Genomic DNA, 18,998 nt, shown 5'->3' with positions numbered 1-18,998 from the left:
ACAGCATTGTTTTGCATCCCAGTTTATGGCAAATAAAGAATGTCTGTTTAAGTACATGCTGATCCACATGTATCTGTAATATTTTTACTGATGAATGCAGAGATGGAAGTTGTACAATATGGTGACAGCAATGGTTTCTTCATGTCATTCTTACCTTATTTCTTTGCCTTCGCTGTACCTTAGTGTGATTCTATACAGTTTGTGTATGTGGCTTTATCAGCGGAGGTGGTTGGATGAATTAATAAAGACATAGCTGTGTAGTCCAAAAGTAAAATTTTAAAAACAGGATTTGATAATACAGTCAGCCCTTGGTATCCATGCATTTTTTAGCCATGGATTCAAGCATCCACAGCTTGAAAATAGTTTAAGATATATAAAGTCCAAAGGCGCAAACCTCCTTCTTGGCATTTTATATAAGGGATACCATTTTAATATGCCATTGTATTTAATGAGACTTGAGCACCCATGCATTTTGGTATCCATGGGGGGTCCTGGAACCAAACTCCACTGGATACCAATGGCCCACTCTATCTTTATTAGATCCCAAAAATATTAAAAAGACAAGCTTTTGAATCCTTCAGGACACATCATGAATCTGGATTTGTGGAGAGGAGGAAAAACAGAAAAACCTTTCTGTGCTTGGTCATGTATGTTTGAGCGCATATACTGCTAGATGTTATGTTTAAATGAGGTTGTTCTGTGTCTAGCCAACTTGTTCTGTAGATGAGAAAATGAGTTCTCCATGCATGACCCTGCCTATCTGCTGTCTAGGTTCATGGTTTCCTGCTGCCTTTCAGTCTAGACAGCTTGTTGCTAAGTGAACCTATCAACAAACTTCTCCTGTGGTGTTCCTTTCAACTTTCTGCTAATTCCATAGCCTGTCCCAACCCAGTATAACTTGGTATGATCTTCAACCAGAAGGAAGATGGTCCTTCTCAATCCCAACCTGTCACCTCTTCTTCTGGCTACCAGCAGCTGGTGGGAATCTGACCCTGCCTAGCATTCAGAATAAATGCTGGACAGTAGTTCTTTCAGAATACAAAGATGGCTGGGATACTACAGGGGACAATGTATTTGACCTCTGCTCTGCCTTCTTTCCCTAGTTCCATATGAGTAACTTCTTCAGGCTTTTCAAAATTGTGACCCCAAGCAGAATTTTTGGGTTTAACACTGCCACATAACTAAAATGGTGAAGGGTCTGGAAACCATGTCCTATGAGGAACTACTTAGGGAGCTGTGGATGTTTAGTCTGGAAAAGAGAATGTTAAGAGGTGATATGATAGCCCTGTTTAAATACCTGAAGGGATGTCATATTGAGGAGGGATCTGACTTGTTTTCTGCTGCTCCAGAGAGTAGGACCTGGAGTAATGGATGCAAACTCCAGGAAAAGAGATTCCACCTCAACATTAGGAGGAACTTCCTGAAAGTAAGAGCTGTTCGACAGTGGAACACACTCCCTCGGAGTCTCCTTCCTTAGAGGTCTTTAAACAGAGACTGGATGGCCATCTGTTGGGGGTGTTTTGACTGAGAGTTCCTGTATGGCAGGGGTTTGGACTGGATGGCCCTTGTGGTCTCTTCCAACTATGATTCTATGATTCTAACTCAATCACAGTTATTTCTGTTTAACTAACCCTTCGTATATCTACTTTTTCCAAGTTTGGTTAGGACACAACTCAAGAGTGCTAGTTTTAACTTTGAGAACCCTAAATGTCTAGGTACCTATATGCCTGGGAGACTACTAGCTTTTCTGTGGCCTAGTATTAACTGACATCTTCATTGCAGTTAGAACCTAGCTGTCGGAGGGAGATGGGATTGGGAAGTGGCTATGCATCAACTGCAGAACAGTTTCTGCAGGGAGAACTACCTGGCATCTTTTTTGTTAACTTTTCATTGACAGGCAGAGTTGGTCTTTTTTCTTCAAACCTTTATTGATAACTGTGGGCTCAAACAGAAAGGACAAAATAAAGCTGTTTTGGGTCACTTTGGAGGTATGCTGTTTAAATGACACATCTTAAGAGGCCAGAAGCTGCGCCAAATCTGTGCTCCAGCCCTTAGGACTGGAGCGTGGCTTTGTGCGGCTTCCGGCCTCTTAGGATGCATACCTCATTTAAACAGCATACCTCCAAAGTGACTCAAAGCAACTGTATTTTGGCTTGTCTTTTTGGGCCCCGTGTTTCTAAATTGATTTGGTTCTCATTGGCTTAGGTTGTGCAGTTGGTTTTCCATTGACTGGATTGTCCCACATGCACTTCTTTGCTTCTGCTTTGCATGAGGAAGGAAACAAGCCAGGATGCTGACATAACATCCTGTTAAATTTGAACTAAGGGGCTACATAAGTGATTTTCAAACAAGCCAATTTTTGAAGCCATGGTTTCATTTTGTGTTCTGAATCCTGACTTTTAGACTCCCTATCAGCTTGCTTGGCCTTAACAAGAAGCTGCAGCTAACTGTGGGCTTCCGTATTATTTACTTGCTTGTGCAAAAGAGCACCATGCTAGACATAAGATTTGTCTCCTTAAAAAAGCTATTAAAAGATCAAGAGCAAGAACATGGGAAGTGGCCTTTAAAAATGAAGTGGGTACTGTACCAATGTTTCAGTAATTGTGTTTTTGGAACTTTGTCCTCTCTAAATGTCAAACCTCCTAATTATAGTCCTTGATCTAAAAAAGGCAAAAAAATCTTAGCTGAATAGCTATAATATAGGTACATTCATTTTTGCCCATTGGACAGTCTCCATTATTCCAGCGGCTGGTACGATATTTCCCCGTTTGCTGACCATACAGTAGAGAGAAAATTCAAATTTGAATGAATCTCTCCCTAGGAAATTTATAACATTCATTTAGGTATCTTGGATGTGAATCTGGAGCTTGATAGAGATTAATAGTTTCCTATCTGGTAGCTTCAGCTATGTAGAACACCAGTCTTGTGGGAAGGGAAAGATATGAGTTGTGCAGATTGGATAGGACATTTCCTATGCCTGTGTGCAGTAGTACATGGCTGGAGTTATTTTCAATCTCAAATGCTTATCTCTTTTTCCTTTTTCAGAAGGCCATGTGAAATGCCTTATAGCTATTTTCAGCCAAGGTAATTGATGTTTTAGATAAATCTCTTCTGTGGCTTTTCAGTGTTTCTAAGTTTATGTCCTTTCTGATCAAAAACAGTCAGATTGATCAGTAGAACACATGGAAATTCTTGGAGGACTGTGTCAGGATATAGCAGAGCAATCTGACGAATCCTGGAAGCGTGTTCTCAGCCCTCAGCAGCAAAGGTAGCAGCGGATGGTTGTCTTCCGGAATGATGGAACGCAGGTCGTCAGGAGCTGTCCAGCTCTCACCAGGCTTCTGATGATAAATGACAGACAAGCGGAGCTCCCGAAAGTGCTTATCTTTATTTACAAGTGCAAACCAATTATCCAATGTGACTTTGCTATCCAATACAGAACTAACATCCAACTCCTTCTCACAAATCCAACAACCCACTCCCAGAAGCTTCTGAGTTTATATAGACCAAATGCCATGCGGTCCTAAAACCCAGCCTCTTCCATTCATGGCTGTTAACTGTTTCCTGTGCCACCCAGAAAACTGTCCCCCTATCTAAGCAGACACATGTTTATCTTACAGGCCTCCTGCACGCTGGCATTAGAATGACCTTGCACACTCTGTGTTGCTATGCCACACAGCTGCAACTGATGCTGGCTGCTAATCGCTCATGGCCACCATACATCTAAACATTTCTTGTCAGCTATTAACCCTTGACAGACTGGTCCTATGTTACCAAATAATTATACCAGGATTCTATTATTGTCTGTGGAGGCTGTTTTAAAATTATCTTTTTTTGCTGAAGCAGGCTAAGCTGCTATCTGTACTTTTGTTGTTTGCAAATATTTCTGTATTATGGAGCTCTGATTCAATAGTATATATATGAATCTTCACATACCAGCCAATTGCAAACCTATCAGACTCTTTATCTTAAAAGCTACAAAAGTAATGCAGCAACTCTATTTGCCTAAAAGGGATTTAGAGATATTCAGAATGGTGAGATTGTCTGTTCCTTCTCCTGCCTTTTTAAAATGAATGTTGAATCTGATCAAGTGTTGGGTTTGGACCAATGCAGCCCATACTCATATTTGTTGTGGTTGTTGATGTGTGCCTTCAAGTCATTTCTGATTTATGGTAACCCTAAGGCGGACCTATAACAGGCTTTCTGGGGCTGAGAGGATGTGACACACTCAAGGTCACCAAGTGGGTTTCCATGGCTGTGGTGGGAATTGAACCCTGATCTAGTCCTAGTCCTACGCTCAATGGTCAAAGTCGTAGTCCTACGCTCAAACCGCTATGCCATGCTGGTGCCTATTTACACAGCTATAAAACTGTTGCATGGAATTTGGAGTGAGAGAGAATGTTTGTCCGAACTCACTTTGTAGGATGAAATAGGATAGTGTTATTAGCTCCTTGTAAAAATCTTAGGTTTCTAGCATAGCAGTAATAATAGCAGAAATCATATTGTGGACGAGAAATGATACTGACTTATATATTGGCTGTTTGAAATGTTTATAATGAATAAGTAAATGACTTGTAATGGATCAGTAAGTAACATGAGGGAATGCTTAGTGCTTCTCTTGGATTTCTTGCTTGTGCTTGTAATATAGCTCTCTCTAACACAGCACCTCTGTTTAAATGTGCACTTGAATCCCCCAGATGGGGAGTCTGTTGAATGCAGTCACTTTGGTCTGATATTTCAGTAGCCCCTTTGCGAGCCTGTTAAATCTCTCACAAGCATACTCCTTGTTTCCTGCAAGGGAGTTTTCTTCCGGAATCTCAGAAGTGGTAGCTGGAGATATTGTGTCTTTTTTCCTATTTTCCCCCAGTCTACGCCATATTCTTCTGCAGCGCTCTAATCAAGCATCTATAAAGCTGCTACCTAGGGATTGTAGTGGTCCACAAAGAATGACTTGAACATTGGAAAGATCAAGGCGTATGGGCACATATATATATTTTGTTGCTTTGCTGTAAAACTATCTAGTGACTTTACTTGCTTAAAATTTGCCAGATAAACAGAATGCATGGCGTGAAGCAAGAAAATACACAGTATCCTGAAAAATCTGTTCACGCTACAGAATTTGGTATTCTTGACACTAAATTTAGTTTTTAACTGCATCTCTTTATTTTTAAATTAATTCCTCTTCCTGTTGTGGTCTGTTGTATTTCTAACCATATTTGTTTGTTTTAAAACCTAATTCTTCTTTTTGCAGTGGTCTGTTTGCATATCTTGCAAACAGGATGGGATATACTTTGTTGTTGTGTGTCTTCAAGTCATTTCCAATTTATGACAACTTTAAGCGGGTTTTTTTGAGCAAGATTTGTTCAGAGGAGGTTTGCCATTGCCTTCTCCTGAGGCTGAGAAAGTGTGACTTTTCCAAGGTACTGAGTGGATTTCATGGCTGAGCTGGGAATCGAACACTGATATTATTTAAGTTATATTGTTGCTAGGCAAGAAACAGAGAGAAGTCAAGAGTCATCTCTTGGTTCTTCATTTCACACTTTAAGGGTTAGAAATGAAATAATGACTTTTAGAAAGCTTGCCCTCTCTGCATACATTATAATGTTTGAAGTCTCTCTGTGTGTCATTCTGGATGCTGTACTCTGGTTATCAATTATGTATATCACTCTTTCAGTTTTTATGGTTTTATTTCTTTCAGCTTTTTAAAATATGTATGTATCCTGCTTTCACATGGGTTTCCTTGTAGTTTCCCATCCTGATAAACTAATCAGATGCTACAGCATCTGTGATTCCCCTGCTCCCCAGACCATTCATTGTAACCATCCATCTGTTCTTTTTAGGTTAGATAAAACCCGTAACTTTCGCCCATTTTCCTCAGTCCCATTTCTTTTATTATGGTCTTGCAAAGTTAGTGGTAGCATTTGAATTACTGTTGAAAGAGAAACTTCTATCATCTACCAAGAGCTTAGCGGACAATGTATTTATAGAGAAGGCTTTGGACAATATGTCTCTTAATGCACTAGGTTTTATTGGATAAAACAAAACGTGCACTTTAGTAGGCAGAATTTATTACTGCTGTCTGTTTGCTCTGTGCTCCTAATGAATCTGTGTTATTTCCAGTGGTTAAATAAGGGCCAGTGTCCGCCTTGTAGTGCCTGCATCCCATTGTGTCTTGAATTAAATATCACCACCGACATTTGCATGCTGGAGAGTCTTTGATCTTGCTAACAAACTCTGACAGTTAGAATTGTTTGGTTACCTTCACATTTCTGCATGATGTGAAAGTGAGTAATTTTGTATCATTCATGTCTTTTTTTCCTAGAAGAAAATTGAAGAAGGTTGATATATAGGGGAAGCAGCAAACTGCTCTCTGTGCTGTCTCATTGAATTGGATTGAGGTGAAAAGAAACCACAAAGTTTAACTGATTCATTTACTTCTGACAGAACTACTTTCTTTTCAGTGTCAGCATGGGGCATTTAATAGTGATTTGCCATCCTTGAAATTATTGTGTGGAGGGTCTCCTCTTCCCTTACTTCACTAGTATGTCTTGGTGCAGCATGCACTTTTCATTGCTAAGCAGGTTTGTTTACAACTGTGTCACACAGGTTCATTATAATTTTTGTTATTATGTGCCTTCAAGTCAATTCAAATGTATGATGACTCTATCCTACCGTTTTCTTGGCAAGATCTATTCAGAAGAGGTTTTCCAATTGGCTTACACATTGTAAACCACTTAGGGAGTGTTAATTCACTGATAAGTGGCATAGAAATGTACTTGCTATTGCTATATTGCTATTCCTCTTAGGCTGATAGGATGAATTGTCCAGGATCACTGACTGGGCTTCCACGGCTAAGCAGGGATTGGAACTCTAGCCTCCTAGAGCCTTGTTCCAAAACTGAAACCACTGTATCACATTATCTCTCCTAAGTTACTCCCAAATAGATGAGTACAGTCGAACCTTGGTTATCCACAGATTCCTTATCATGGATTCAACTATCCACTGATTGAAAATATTCAAAAAAGGTAAACAGTGAGCCTGTGCCATACGTGGGCTTGTTATAGGCGACTTTCAGCTTATGCTGAAGCCACCTGGAAAATGGGAGAATGTGCGGTGCACGTGCATAGCTGCACAGTGAGCACAAGCCCCATTATATCTAATGGGGCTCACAAATGGCGCGCGTGGCTGTGGGGTGTGCATGAGCCCCATTGGATATAATGGGGCTCAAGCATAAGTGCATTTTGCAAGGGCCCACTGTAAATTCCAAAAATTCCAAAAGCAAACCTTGATTTTGCCATTTTGTATAAGTGACTCCATTTTACTACACCATTATATTTAATGAGTTGAGCATTCATGGATTTTGGTATCCATGAGGGTGGGAGATTGGTCCTGGAACCAAACCCTGGCAGATACCAAGGTCCCACTGCATTGTGTAGATACTACACTACATTGGCTCTGGATCTAATATAGGATTGCATTGTATCTTGAAATAAATAGATGTAGCATTCATATTGGGGGTTTTTTTGAGTGATCAAAATGTCCCTTGTAAACTATTTGCATTATTAGTTGCCCTCAGAGAGTGTTGTCATATAAAGTATATACATGACTTAAAATACATAAAAATAAACTAAATAAATGAAACATTAATTTGTACATGTGTAAATCCTGTGCTCCCCCTCCTCCTGCAAGTGCTCCTGAGAAGATACGAGAAGATGTTAATTTTCATCTGGTGTTACTCTGGTTGATGTCTCAATTACTTAGCCACCACATTAGCTCTTGATCCTAAAAGAACCCCACAATATTCCAGTTATTTGAAATGTCATAAATTGATATCGGGTGCCCCGGACAGCAGTTTGTCACTGCTTTGCCTAAGCAGAAAGCAATGTCTGGTAGTTTGGTTTCAACAAAAACTCTATTTGAGTGGTCAATAGTCCTTATTCAAAAGCGAGGACTGGTTATTGGGCATGGATAGGGCAAGCTGTTGTTTATGGGTTTCATCTGAAGAGCTCCTAAGGCAGAGGTGGGAACATCCAGATGTTGTTGAATAGCACTTCATGTGTTTCCTCAGTACACTCGTCCCCCGGGATACGAACGCGCCGCGTTACGAATTTTTCGGGTTACGAAAAAAAAATCATTAATTAATTATTTCCGGGTTACGAAGGTTTCCCCGGCTTGCGAAAAAAGTTTTGGTGCTTTTCGGCGCTATTTCGCACCAAAACGCGGCTTTTCCCCATTAGCGCCTATGGGGATTCGGCTAACGAAAGACTTCCGGGTTACGAAAATGGCGCCGGAACGAATTAATTTCGTAACCCGGGGGACGAGTGTATTGGCTGTGCTGGCTATTATGGCTGATGGGAGCTGCAGTTATATTTAGAGGACCATACAGTCACCATGCCTGTTCTAACTTTATGGTTATATCTCTCTTTCAAATAAGTTTCAGTGGTTTGTGTTTCTTGAGTGGCCTATGTCAGTCATTTCTTATGCATGGCTTCAGATAGTTAACTGTGATTGTTCTCTGTTTGGAAGCACTGCTTCAGCCATATCGAACTAAATTAAGTCTGTTTTGATTGGATAACTTAAGTCTTAGAGGATAGATTGAGTCTTCCAGGAAACATTTGTCCACATGATATATTAACCTCATTCTAAATGTAGAGTTAAACCCATTGGTATAAAGCCATCTTCGCATTAGTGAAGAAGTACCAGCATAATAGAGCTATCTTTGAACAGTCATGAATTCTAGCATTACATGGTTACTGCTCTTAAAATACCAGTGTCTTTGATTCCAGTAACCCAACTCTTCCTTATTGGTTAAGATCAGGTCTGAATTGCTGACCCCCTTGTTCCTTCCTCCAGCTTTTGAAAGAGGAAATTATCTGCAAGGCACATCAGGAATTTTTTGGGGAGCCTATATTTAGCAGAACTAGTCTCCCAGAAGATATCAGGAAAACTGAAGTCTCACATGACTACTAATTCTTACTTCTTGGAAATTTCTGAGATTTGTTTCCGGAAAGCATTGTCCACCAACTCATCTTGGTTTGATTGCCTATGGTAAACTTACTGGTGCTTTTATTTTTTTCTCCATTTATTTTTCTCCAAAGTTTTCTCCACTAGTCCTGTTTGATCACTTGCATGGATTTATTTGCACTGCATTAATTTTGCAACTGAGGCATATTTGCCGAATTTTGTATGCTGCTAGATTATTATGGGTTTACTTCTAGATCTCTCTGAATAGGTCTAACACTGTGGCTTGCCTAAAGTTGTTGTTGTTGTTGTTGTTGTTGTTGTTGTTGTGTGCCTTCAAGTCATTCCTGACTTATGGTGGCCCTAAGGCAACTCTGTCGTGCGATTTTTTTTTTGGCAAGATTGGTTCAAAGGAGGCTTGCCAAAAGAGAACCCCCCCCCCCCCAGGGTCAAATTCCTTCAGAAGTAATCTGTTGGAAGGGCTGGATGGACCCTTCTATTCCATTCTCTAGTCTTCCCACCTTACTTATTAGGCTGCTGCTGGGGGAGGAATCATAGAATCCTAGAGCTGGAAGAGACCACAAGGGATATCCAGTCCAACCTTGTGCCATGCAGGAGAATTAAAGCATTCCTGACAGTTGGCCATCCAGCCTCTGTTTATAAACCTACAATGAGGGTGACTGCACCATACTGTGAGGCAGTATATGAATGAATTGCTCTTGTGAAGCTCTGAATGAATAATTTGTAGAGGGCTTTTGTAATCAGAGTGCCACAGGTTGCATACCCCTCTTGTAAAACATAGTGTTGAGTATTTGTCCCTTTGTAAGGTAACAGCATTCTTGGTTGCTGCCTCTTTTTCTCTGGATGTTGGAGGAGGAGCAACAGATGTTGGCCTCCAGATCGCTCAGAGAAATAGGGTGAGCATAACAATATCACTTGACTGGATAATCACTGACTTGGTACACTGTTACAGCCTTCCTGGGCAGAAGAAATAGAGTAGATTAGCCGTCTCTCTGTTGGTGCTATTAGACCTCTCAGCGGCATTTGACACAATAGACCACAACATCCTCTTGGAATGCCTGAGAGAGCTAGGAATTGGAGGCACTGCTTTGCAGTGGTTCCGTTCCTTCCTCTCAGGTAGATTCCAGAGGGTGATGCTCAGGTACAGTTGCTCTTCAAAAACAGAGCTTAATTGCGGTGTCCCTCAGGGCACCATCCTGTCCCTGATGTTATTCAACATCTATATCAAGCCGCTGGGAGAAATCATCTGTAGACATGGAGCGGGGTGTTATCAGTATGCTGATGACACCCCAAATATACTTCTCCATGTCTCATTCATCAGCAGTGACGACAGATGGCATTTCTCCCCTCAATCAATGTCTTGCAGCAGTAATGGACTGGATGAGGGAAAACAAGCTCAAGCTGAATCCAGACAAAATGGAAGTACTTACAGTAGGGGCCCCCAAACCAGGTATTGAGCCGCAACCTCCAGTCCTAGAGGAGTTCACGCTCCCCTCAAAGGACTGTGTTCGCAGCTTAGGGGTGCTTCTTGACTCGTCGCTTCAGATGAGAAATCAGGTGAATGCAACGGTCAAGGGTGCCTGTTATCAGCTCCGGATGTCAGCTGCGCCCTTTCCTGGAACGGGGTGACCTAGAAACTGTAGTACATGCACTGGTAACCTCAAGACTTGATTTTTGCAATGTACTCTACATGGGGCTACCCTTGTGCCTAGTCCAGAAACTTCAACTGGTACAGAATATGGCAGCCAGATTGATTACAGGAACAACTAGGAGTGACCATATTACACCTATATTAAAATCACTCCACTGGCTGCCTATTCGTTTCTGGGCACAGTACAAGGTGTTGGTCATTACCTTTAAAGCCCTCCATGGCTTGGGCCCAACCTACTTAAGGGATCGCCTCCTTCCATACAATCCGCCCCGTACCCTATGATCTTCTGGGAGGAATTTGTTGCAGTCCACAAAGATGAGATTGACAGCGACCTCCCAGAGGACTTTTTCCGTGATCACTCCCACTTTATGGAATGGCCTGCCGGATGAGATCCGTCAAATTGCCAACCTTGAGAGCTTCAAGAAAGCTGTCAAGACGAATCTCTTCCGGCAGGCCTTCCCGGAATAGATCCCAGCCATGTAACACTCCCCCCCACAGTCATATACAAGCGAAGACTCTGCCCACCATTATTTTATTATTGTTTTTAGATTTTTATTGTCTGTAATTTTAATGGATGGAATTGTTTAATCCTTTTTTAAGGGAGGGGGAATTGTATATAATGTATTTTTTAAAGGTTGTATGTCGCTTTGATTGTGGAAACAAAAAGCGGGATATAAATTAAAGTTTTATTTTATTTATTATTATTATTATCTCTCAGTACTTGCTTATCTGATACTACTTTCCTCTTCAAAACAGTAGCAAGCCAGACAATGCCAGTATTTTATTAATTGCAACTTAATTGGCTGGGCATAGGAGGCACTTAAATTGCCTTCGTAGCCTTGTCTAAGGGCAGAAACCAGCCTGAAGGAAAGCAGCGGATAGCTTTGGCTAGGAGGAAGGCAGATTTGGCTGTCATAGCTACCCCACAAAGCAAGAGGATGTGTATATGCATTGTACCCTCCTTTCCCTCTCTTTTTTTAAAGGGTAGGGAGTAGATCTTGTCCCAGTTTCACTTTGGAAATACTAGCTAGAGAAAAAAAAAAGACACTCAGCATGATAAGTGTGGCATGGTAATTTGTAGGGTCTTCTACTGGGGTTTGACATTTAGGAAGCCATCGATAGCTACTCTGAATATTTAGTTTGGGGAGGAAGCCTGCTGCCACTCACCCACCACCATAATTTTCCATATTTTCATCATACCATTTAGCTATGTCTCCTCCTGTTGTAATTAGGACTTTTCATGCATTTGACGTTAGGAAATGACTCTATTGAGCCTTCTACATGTGCTTGTGTATGCACTGTCATCTGTGTGAAAAAGACTTCATGAAAATATTTAAGAGCTTATTTGATGGTGTGTTGGAAAGGTAGATTTTGTATAGCTACAGTTACCTCACTTTCTAGAATGGGAAGGTTTGGTCCATTCTTAGTGAGCTGCTTTGGTTTCAAATTAGAAATTAGAAAAATTAAAATCTTTACATGTTTAAGAATGATTTTTCTTGCAGCTCCTTTTCTTTGAAATAATATACAGTACATTTGTTCTTTCTTATCTTCCCAGTAGTAGGTGACAGATTGCTTTCTTCAGGCTAGCTGTATTCCGATGAGACCTTTGATAGTTCTTGTTTCAAAATTTCAGACAACATAAACAATTATTTTAAAACTTCCCAGATGTTGGGGAGACAGAGTACAAGAGGTTTGTTGGGATGCCTTTCAAGATATAAAATCAGCCCTGCAAGTATTAGAAACAGATGCCCATTGAGTGGTGGGTTTGAGTAGCAGATTTTTGGCTCTGTCTTATGCTACAAATGTGTTGCCTTCTGGCAGTAGTATCCATAAAAACTGCTTTTTCCCAAAGAACAGCTAATTCTAATTATGTTAATGGCAACATTTTTGATCTTAACTGATGACAGCTGAATAATCAGAATTGAGGTCACTTATGCTTCAGGGTACTAAAACACAGGGGTGCTTAAAATTGTAGTAATTTATTGGTATCTTGAATAGTTTGATAGAGTTATTTTAAGATCCCCTTAATCTCAGGGTCTTTTTTTCCTTCTATTTAGGTTAAAGAAAGATGTTCATTCTCAACTTGATCAGAGGTATGTTCTTGTTCAGTGCAGTGTTTTAATACTGGAGAGATGGGTTTCAGCTTATGTTAACATAAAATAAGAGTTGAACAAAAAGCACAGCTGCTGCTCCTGTGCATGTATAATGCCAACACATAGTTTGTGGCTATGTCAATGATACCTAATGTTTAATTGTTCTTTTACTTATCACTTCACTCCCTGATTTTATAAGCCCTGATTTTGTAAGCTATAAAATGGGCAAACTATCATTTGTCATGGTTTCTGGTTTTTAGATGACTTACAGTTTGTGCAAAGGCTAGCTTGGTGGTTAGGGAAGGTGATCGAGAGAGCAGTTGCCTTCCAACTCCAAGCTGTCTTGGATGAAACTGATTATCTGGACCCATTTCATACTGGCTTCAGAGCGGGTTACGGAGTTGAGACTGCCATGGTCGCCTTAGTCAATGATCTCCGTCTGGGCATCGACAGAGGAAGTGTGACCTTGTTGGTGCTATTGGACATCTCAGTGGCTTTCGATACCATTGACCATGGTATCCTTCTGGAACACCTGAGGGAGTTAGGTATCGGGGGCACTGCGCTCCATTGGTTCCATTCCTACCTCTTGGGCAGATTCCAGATGGTGCAGCTGGGGGACTCTTGCTCCGATAAGAGGGAACTTACATCTGGCATCCCTCAAGGAGCTATTTTGTCCCCCACTTTGTTTAACATCTACATGAAACCATTGGGAGAGATCATCCGGAGACATGGGGCGCGGTGTTATCAGTATGCTGATGTCACCCAAATATGTTTCTCTGTGTCTTCGACTGATGCAGTGACTAGGGATGGCGTCTTTCCTCTGAATGCCTGCCTGGAGTCGGTAATGGGCTGGATGAGGGAAAACAAACTCAGTTTGAATCCAGAGAAAACGGAAGTACTGGTGATAGGTTCACCTGGCCCGGGGAAGGAAATTTGTCCACCGGTCCTGAATGGGGTCACACGTCCCCTGAAGGACAAAGTTCGCAGTTTAGGAGTACTTCTGGACTTGTCCCTGCAATTGACATCTCAAGTAGATGCAATGGTCAGAAGTGCTTGCTATCAACTTCGGTTGATACGTCAACTGCGACCCTACCTGGGTCAAAGGGACCTTGAAACGGTGGTACATGCTCTGGTAACCTCTCGCTTGGATTTCTGTAATGCGCTCTACATGGGGCAACCCTTGTACCAAGCCCGGAAGCTTCAGTTAGTACAAAATATGGTGGCCATATTGGTCACCGGTGCATCCAGGTTTGACCGTATAACACCTATTCTTAAAGATCTGCACTGGCTGCCCATTCGATTCTGAGTGCAATACAAGATGTTGGTTATTACCTATAAAGCCCTACATGGCTTGGGCCCAAGTTACTTGAGGGACCACATCTCCCCATACAATCTGCCCCGCACACTCAGAACAACCGGGAAGAACTTGTTGGAAATTCCACCTTCTAAATATGTTATTACTTCCCAGATGGCCTTCTCAGTAGCGGCCCCACGAATCTGGAATAGTCTTCCCGAGGAGCTCCGTCTTATCACCCCCCTGGAAACATTTAAAAAGAGGCTTAAAACCTTCCTCTTCTGTCAAGCCTTCCCCCCTGGAAAATGAAGTCATGTACTCTGATCCCATTGACTTTCTACCTCACTCTATTGATGGATTGATTGAATGATTGTTTTTAGATTTGTATATTGTTTTTAGTGCTCTTCGTTTTATCTATTTTATGCTGTATTTTGTATTTGGTTTTAAACTCTATGTAAACCGCTTTGATCTTTTCGGAAAAGCGGTATATAAATAAAATTTTATTATTTTATTATTATTTATTATATGTACTTGTAAATTATAATTTGTACACATAACATGCAAAAACAGGATAGTAAGGAACCATGCTATTCAAAAGGAGGAGGGAAACTATTAGCCTAAAACTTACTCACAGGAAACTAAATCATGTTTTGATGCTGCATTTGAATCCACTCTCTTTTAGCAACTTTTGGGATTGAAACTGAGCATTGGAAAAAATGGCTTGAAGCTGGATGAATATAAGCACAGGAATTAAATTGCTATAATTCCGATCTGTATCAGAAAAGCTCGATTGAGACACACTGAACAGAAGGGGTAAAGCATATGTAGGGGACACTGTATTCATCCATCCATCCATCCATCCATCCATCCATCCATCCATCCATTATTATTATTATTATTATTATTAATAATAATAATAATAATAATAATAATAATAATAGGATTTATTTATATGCCGCCCAATCACTGGGAATCCAGGCGGCTTACAACAGAGGGCATAATAGACACTTCTCTGCTCTGAGGCTTACAATCTAAAAAGACATGACACAAAAGGAGAAGGGAATGGTGGGGGGGGGATCAGGTCCAGCAGTTCTTCTCTCCTTCTGAGGCCTGGACCAAGGCAGATGGACTGGAGGGAGGGCTCTTTTTCTTAATTGAGGCCGGGCCCGATGGCGTTGGGTCTGTCCTTTCACTCCCTCCCAGGCCAGAAGATGACAGTTGGAAGAAGGGAGGGGAGGGCTCTTCCCCTTCAGGCCCAATGGCTTTGGGCCTGTCCTTTCACTCCATATAGAACCACTGTATTGTTAACTGCCTTTGAGTCAACCCCAACCCATGATGACCCTGTGGATAAGACATCTCCAAGACCCTCTGTCATCCACTGCTGTGCTTAGGTCCTGTAAATTCATACCTGTTACTTCCCTAATTGAGTCTATTTATCTAGTGTGCGGTCTGGTCTTCCTCTCTTTTTACTTCCCTCATTCTTTCCTAGCATTATTGGCTTTTCTAGTGAGTCCTGCCTTCTTGTGATATGGCCAGAGTACAACAGCTTCAGTTTGATCTCTTGGCTTCCAGGGAGATTTTAGGTTTGATCTGTTCAAGCACACATTTGTTTGTCTTTTTTGCCATCCACGGTATCCTCAGCACTCTTCCCAAGCACCACATCTCAAATGAATTGATTTTCTTCCTATATTCTTTCTTCACTATATTTTTTGTGGGTTTTTCAGGCTTTGTGGCCATGTTCTAGAAGAGTTTATTCCTGACATTTCACCAGCATCTGTGGCTGGTGTTTCAGAGAATGCTGGCATGGAAGAGAGTGGTGTGTGTGTGTGTGTGTGTGTGTGTGTGTGTGTGTGTATATATATATATATATACACATACACACACACACACATACACACACACATACACACACTGTGTGACCCTGGGTAGGGAGGAGTCATTTCTATATTAATCTCTTTGTTATTCTGTTGTTGAATGGCAAGGCCTCCGGGTGGGTGGATATGCAAAGGGGATTAGTGTCTGTTTAATTAGTGATCATTGTCTGCTGGGAAAACCCCTGACCCTGGGTGGTGTTTATTTGCATTTTGCTGGGTCTTGCTTTTAGTGCAAATGAAAACCACCCAGGATCAGGAAAACCCACAAAAATAAAAAAAATAAAAAATATGGATGTCGGCCATGAAAGCCTTTGACTTCACAGCTTTCTTCACTGTCCAGCTGTCGCATCTGTACATAATGATGGGGAATACAATGGCTTGAACAATTCTTTTGTGCTTAGTTGCATATCTTTACTCTTTAGGCTCTTCTCTGGTGCTTTCATTACTGCCATTTCCTTTCCTCATCTTCTTATTTCTTGGCTGTAGTTGCCATTCTAATCAATGTTTGATCCTAGGTGTGGGAACTCTTTAACTGTTTTGGTTTCCTCATTGTCTAGATTGAATTTTTGTACTTCTTCTGTGGTCATTATTTTTCTTTTCTTTATGGTCAACATTAAATCTGCTTTTGTACTTTTCTTCTTTGACCTTCCTTATTATTTGTTCCAAGTCTCTGATATTTTCTGCTAGTAGTATAGTGTCATCTGTGTATATTAGGTTGTTGATATTCCTTCCTCCCATCATTACTTTCCCTTTTTCTGAGTTTAAACCTGCTATTTGTATGATACTTTCTGCATAGAAGTTGAACAGATATGGTGAAAGAATGCAGCCTAGCCTGATCCCTTTGCCATTTGGGAACCATTCTATTCCGTTGTAACAGCAGTCTCTTGTCTTAAGGACAGATTTCTCATCAGGACTATCAGATGTAGTGGCACTCTCATATCCTTAAGAGCCATTCCTCATTTTTCATGATTTATGCAGTGAAATGCTTTGCTATAGCTTATTGAGCACATGCTGATTTCCTCCCCTGGAATTAGTTTTGTGGATCACATATAAGACCTTGGCTTGTAAGTGCCTGTAACAACCATGCTTTGTGACTTCTTACAACTGGCATCAACACTACGTATTTTTGGGTTTTAGGGTTCCAGTGAAATTACATTTAACAGCATCCTCTAATTTACGAAAACTATTTTCCTTGAGTACAACCCATTTGACTCTGGAATATTCTGTTTCTCTTGTATGCTCCCGTATTGTCTGTTAGTACTCTGACAAGCATTTATGTCTGTTCGTACCTCATATATGTTTCAAGGAAAATTACTGTACCAGTGATGGAGGACTTTAATAGAGACAAATAGAGCTGAATGGTACTATGTGTTTTGTATTCTACATTTGCTAACTGAAAAGAAATTACTTCACTGACTGGTTTTAACTTCTTTCCTCTTGCTGACTTGTTTAAAAACATGCACTATACCCTTAACACTGTGAACAACAGGAACCATGGAAAACTGGTCATAGATTGTTTTGTGATGCTGCTGTTTTCCAGCAAGCAGTGTGCTATAAAGCTATTGTGTGATTCTGCAAAGCTTGGGTCTGAGCATGCCTAAATTATTCATCACTTTGTTTACCATGAATACTAATGTTGCTTTGCTCTTACCTCATGCTGATCCTTTCACTCATTTTTTTCATGTTTGTCACAAGCAGAGTGCTTAGATGGCATGTCCATAGTTTTCCATGGATTACTTTAATACTTGGAATTCCTTGCTTGTTTGGCTCACTAATCCATGCTAACTAGGATCAAAGAAAGTTGCCTTCTTTGCTCAACTATGAGTCAGACTTTTGGTTAATCTAGCTCAGTACTAACTCATGATTGATAGCTGCTCTCTGAGATTTAAAACAGGATGTTGACGTTTGAATCTGGGACTTTTCACATGTAAATAATGCTATGACAGAGAATGGAGCTTCAGTGAATGAGCATAGGGATGAACACTTCCTGTTTCTCAGCCACAGATATCGGCTGCACTCTGCCTTTCTCTGGTTTTGCGTTTGGTACATATCCTGTAGAACTGCGACAAGCCACCTGTGTCACTTTTCTCATGCTCTGAGCTGGAGAACAGGGGACAGACTTCATGGGGTTTGAGAAGTGCTCTGATTGCCAGACAAGAGGGAAACCAAAGCAACCCTCTGCAAACATTGACAATTAGAAGGGCAGATATCTCTCTACCTTTGCAGGGAGTGCCATGGGTGTGGTGTGACAACCGGACAACAGCTTGCCTTTTAAATGAGAGGGGAATGGGATCCTGGCAACAATATATTCTTGGTTGGCTGATAAAACTGTTGAGAGCTAGTGTGTAATAGTGGTTTGAGTATTGGACTGTGATGCTGGGACTCTAGGGTTCGAATCCCCTCTCAACCATGGAAACCCACTGCGTGACCTTGGACAATTCACATTGTTTCAGCCTCGGGAACACCTTCTGAACAAGCCATACCACAAAAAACCCATGATACAGAATCATAGAATTGTAGAGTTGGAAGAGACTACAAGGGCCATCCAGTCCAACCCCCTGCTATGCTGGATATCTCAATCAAAGCATCCCCGACAGATGGCCATCCAGCCTCCATTTGAAGACCTCTAAGGAAGGGGACTCCACTACACTCTGAGGAAGGAGAGTGTTCCACTGTCGAACAGCCCTTACTGTCAGGAAGGTCTTCCTAAAGTTGAGGTGGAATCTCTTTTCCTGCAGCTTGCATCCATTTCTCTGGGTCCTAGTCTCTGGAACAGTAGAAAACAAACTTGCTCCCTCCTCAATATGACATCCCTTCAAATATTTAAATAGGGCTATCATGTCACTTCTTAACCTTCTTTTCTCCAGGCTAAACATCCCCAGCTCCTTAAGTCATTCCTCATAGGACATGGTTTCCAGACCCTTCACCATTTTAGTTTCCCTCCTTTGGACATGCTCCAATTTCTCAATGTCGTTTTTGAATTGTGGTGCCCAGAACTGGACACAGTATTTCAGGTGTGGCCCGACCAAAGCAGAATATAGTGGAACTATTACTTCTCTTGATCTAGACACTATAAATTTATTGATGCAGCCTAAAATTGCTTT

General features: G+C 41.2%; 1 protein-coding gene across 4 annotated transcripts in view; it reads left to right on the top strand.

The window, feature by feature from the left end:
- Nucleotides 1-18,998, top strand: part of USP6NL (USP6 N-terminal like) — a 171,036-nt gene that overhangs the window by 16,984 nt on the left and 135,054 nt on the right. For 3 of the 4 annotated variants that reach the window (XM_089527551.1, XM_089527554.1, XM_089527552.1), the window contains exon 3: nt 12,691-12,726. The exons of the other annotated variant lie outside the window; for it this stretch is intronic. In XM_089527551.1, the coding sequence (XP_089383677.1) occupies nt 12,702-12,726 (25 nt within the window). In that variant the 5' untranslated portion in view covers nt 12,691-12,701. The remainder of the gene's footprint in view (nt 1-12,690; nt 12,727-18,998) is intronic. 4 annotated transcript variants of the gene reach the window in all.

The sequence above is a fragment of the Sceloporus occidentalis genome, unplaced genomic scaffold (assembly GCF_023333645.1).
Source record: "Sceloporus occidentalis isolate IW3139 unplaced genomic scaffold, rSceOcc1.0.p SCAF_5, whole genome shotgun sequence".
Classification (NCBI taxonomy): domain Eukaryota; kingdom Metazoa; phylum Chordata; class Lepidosauria; order Squamata; family Phrynosomatidae; genus Sceloporus; species Sceloporus occidentalis.
This window is presented reverse-complemented; position numbering and strand designations above follow the sequence as displayed.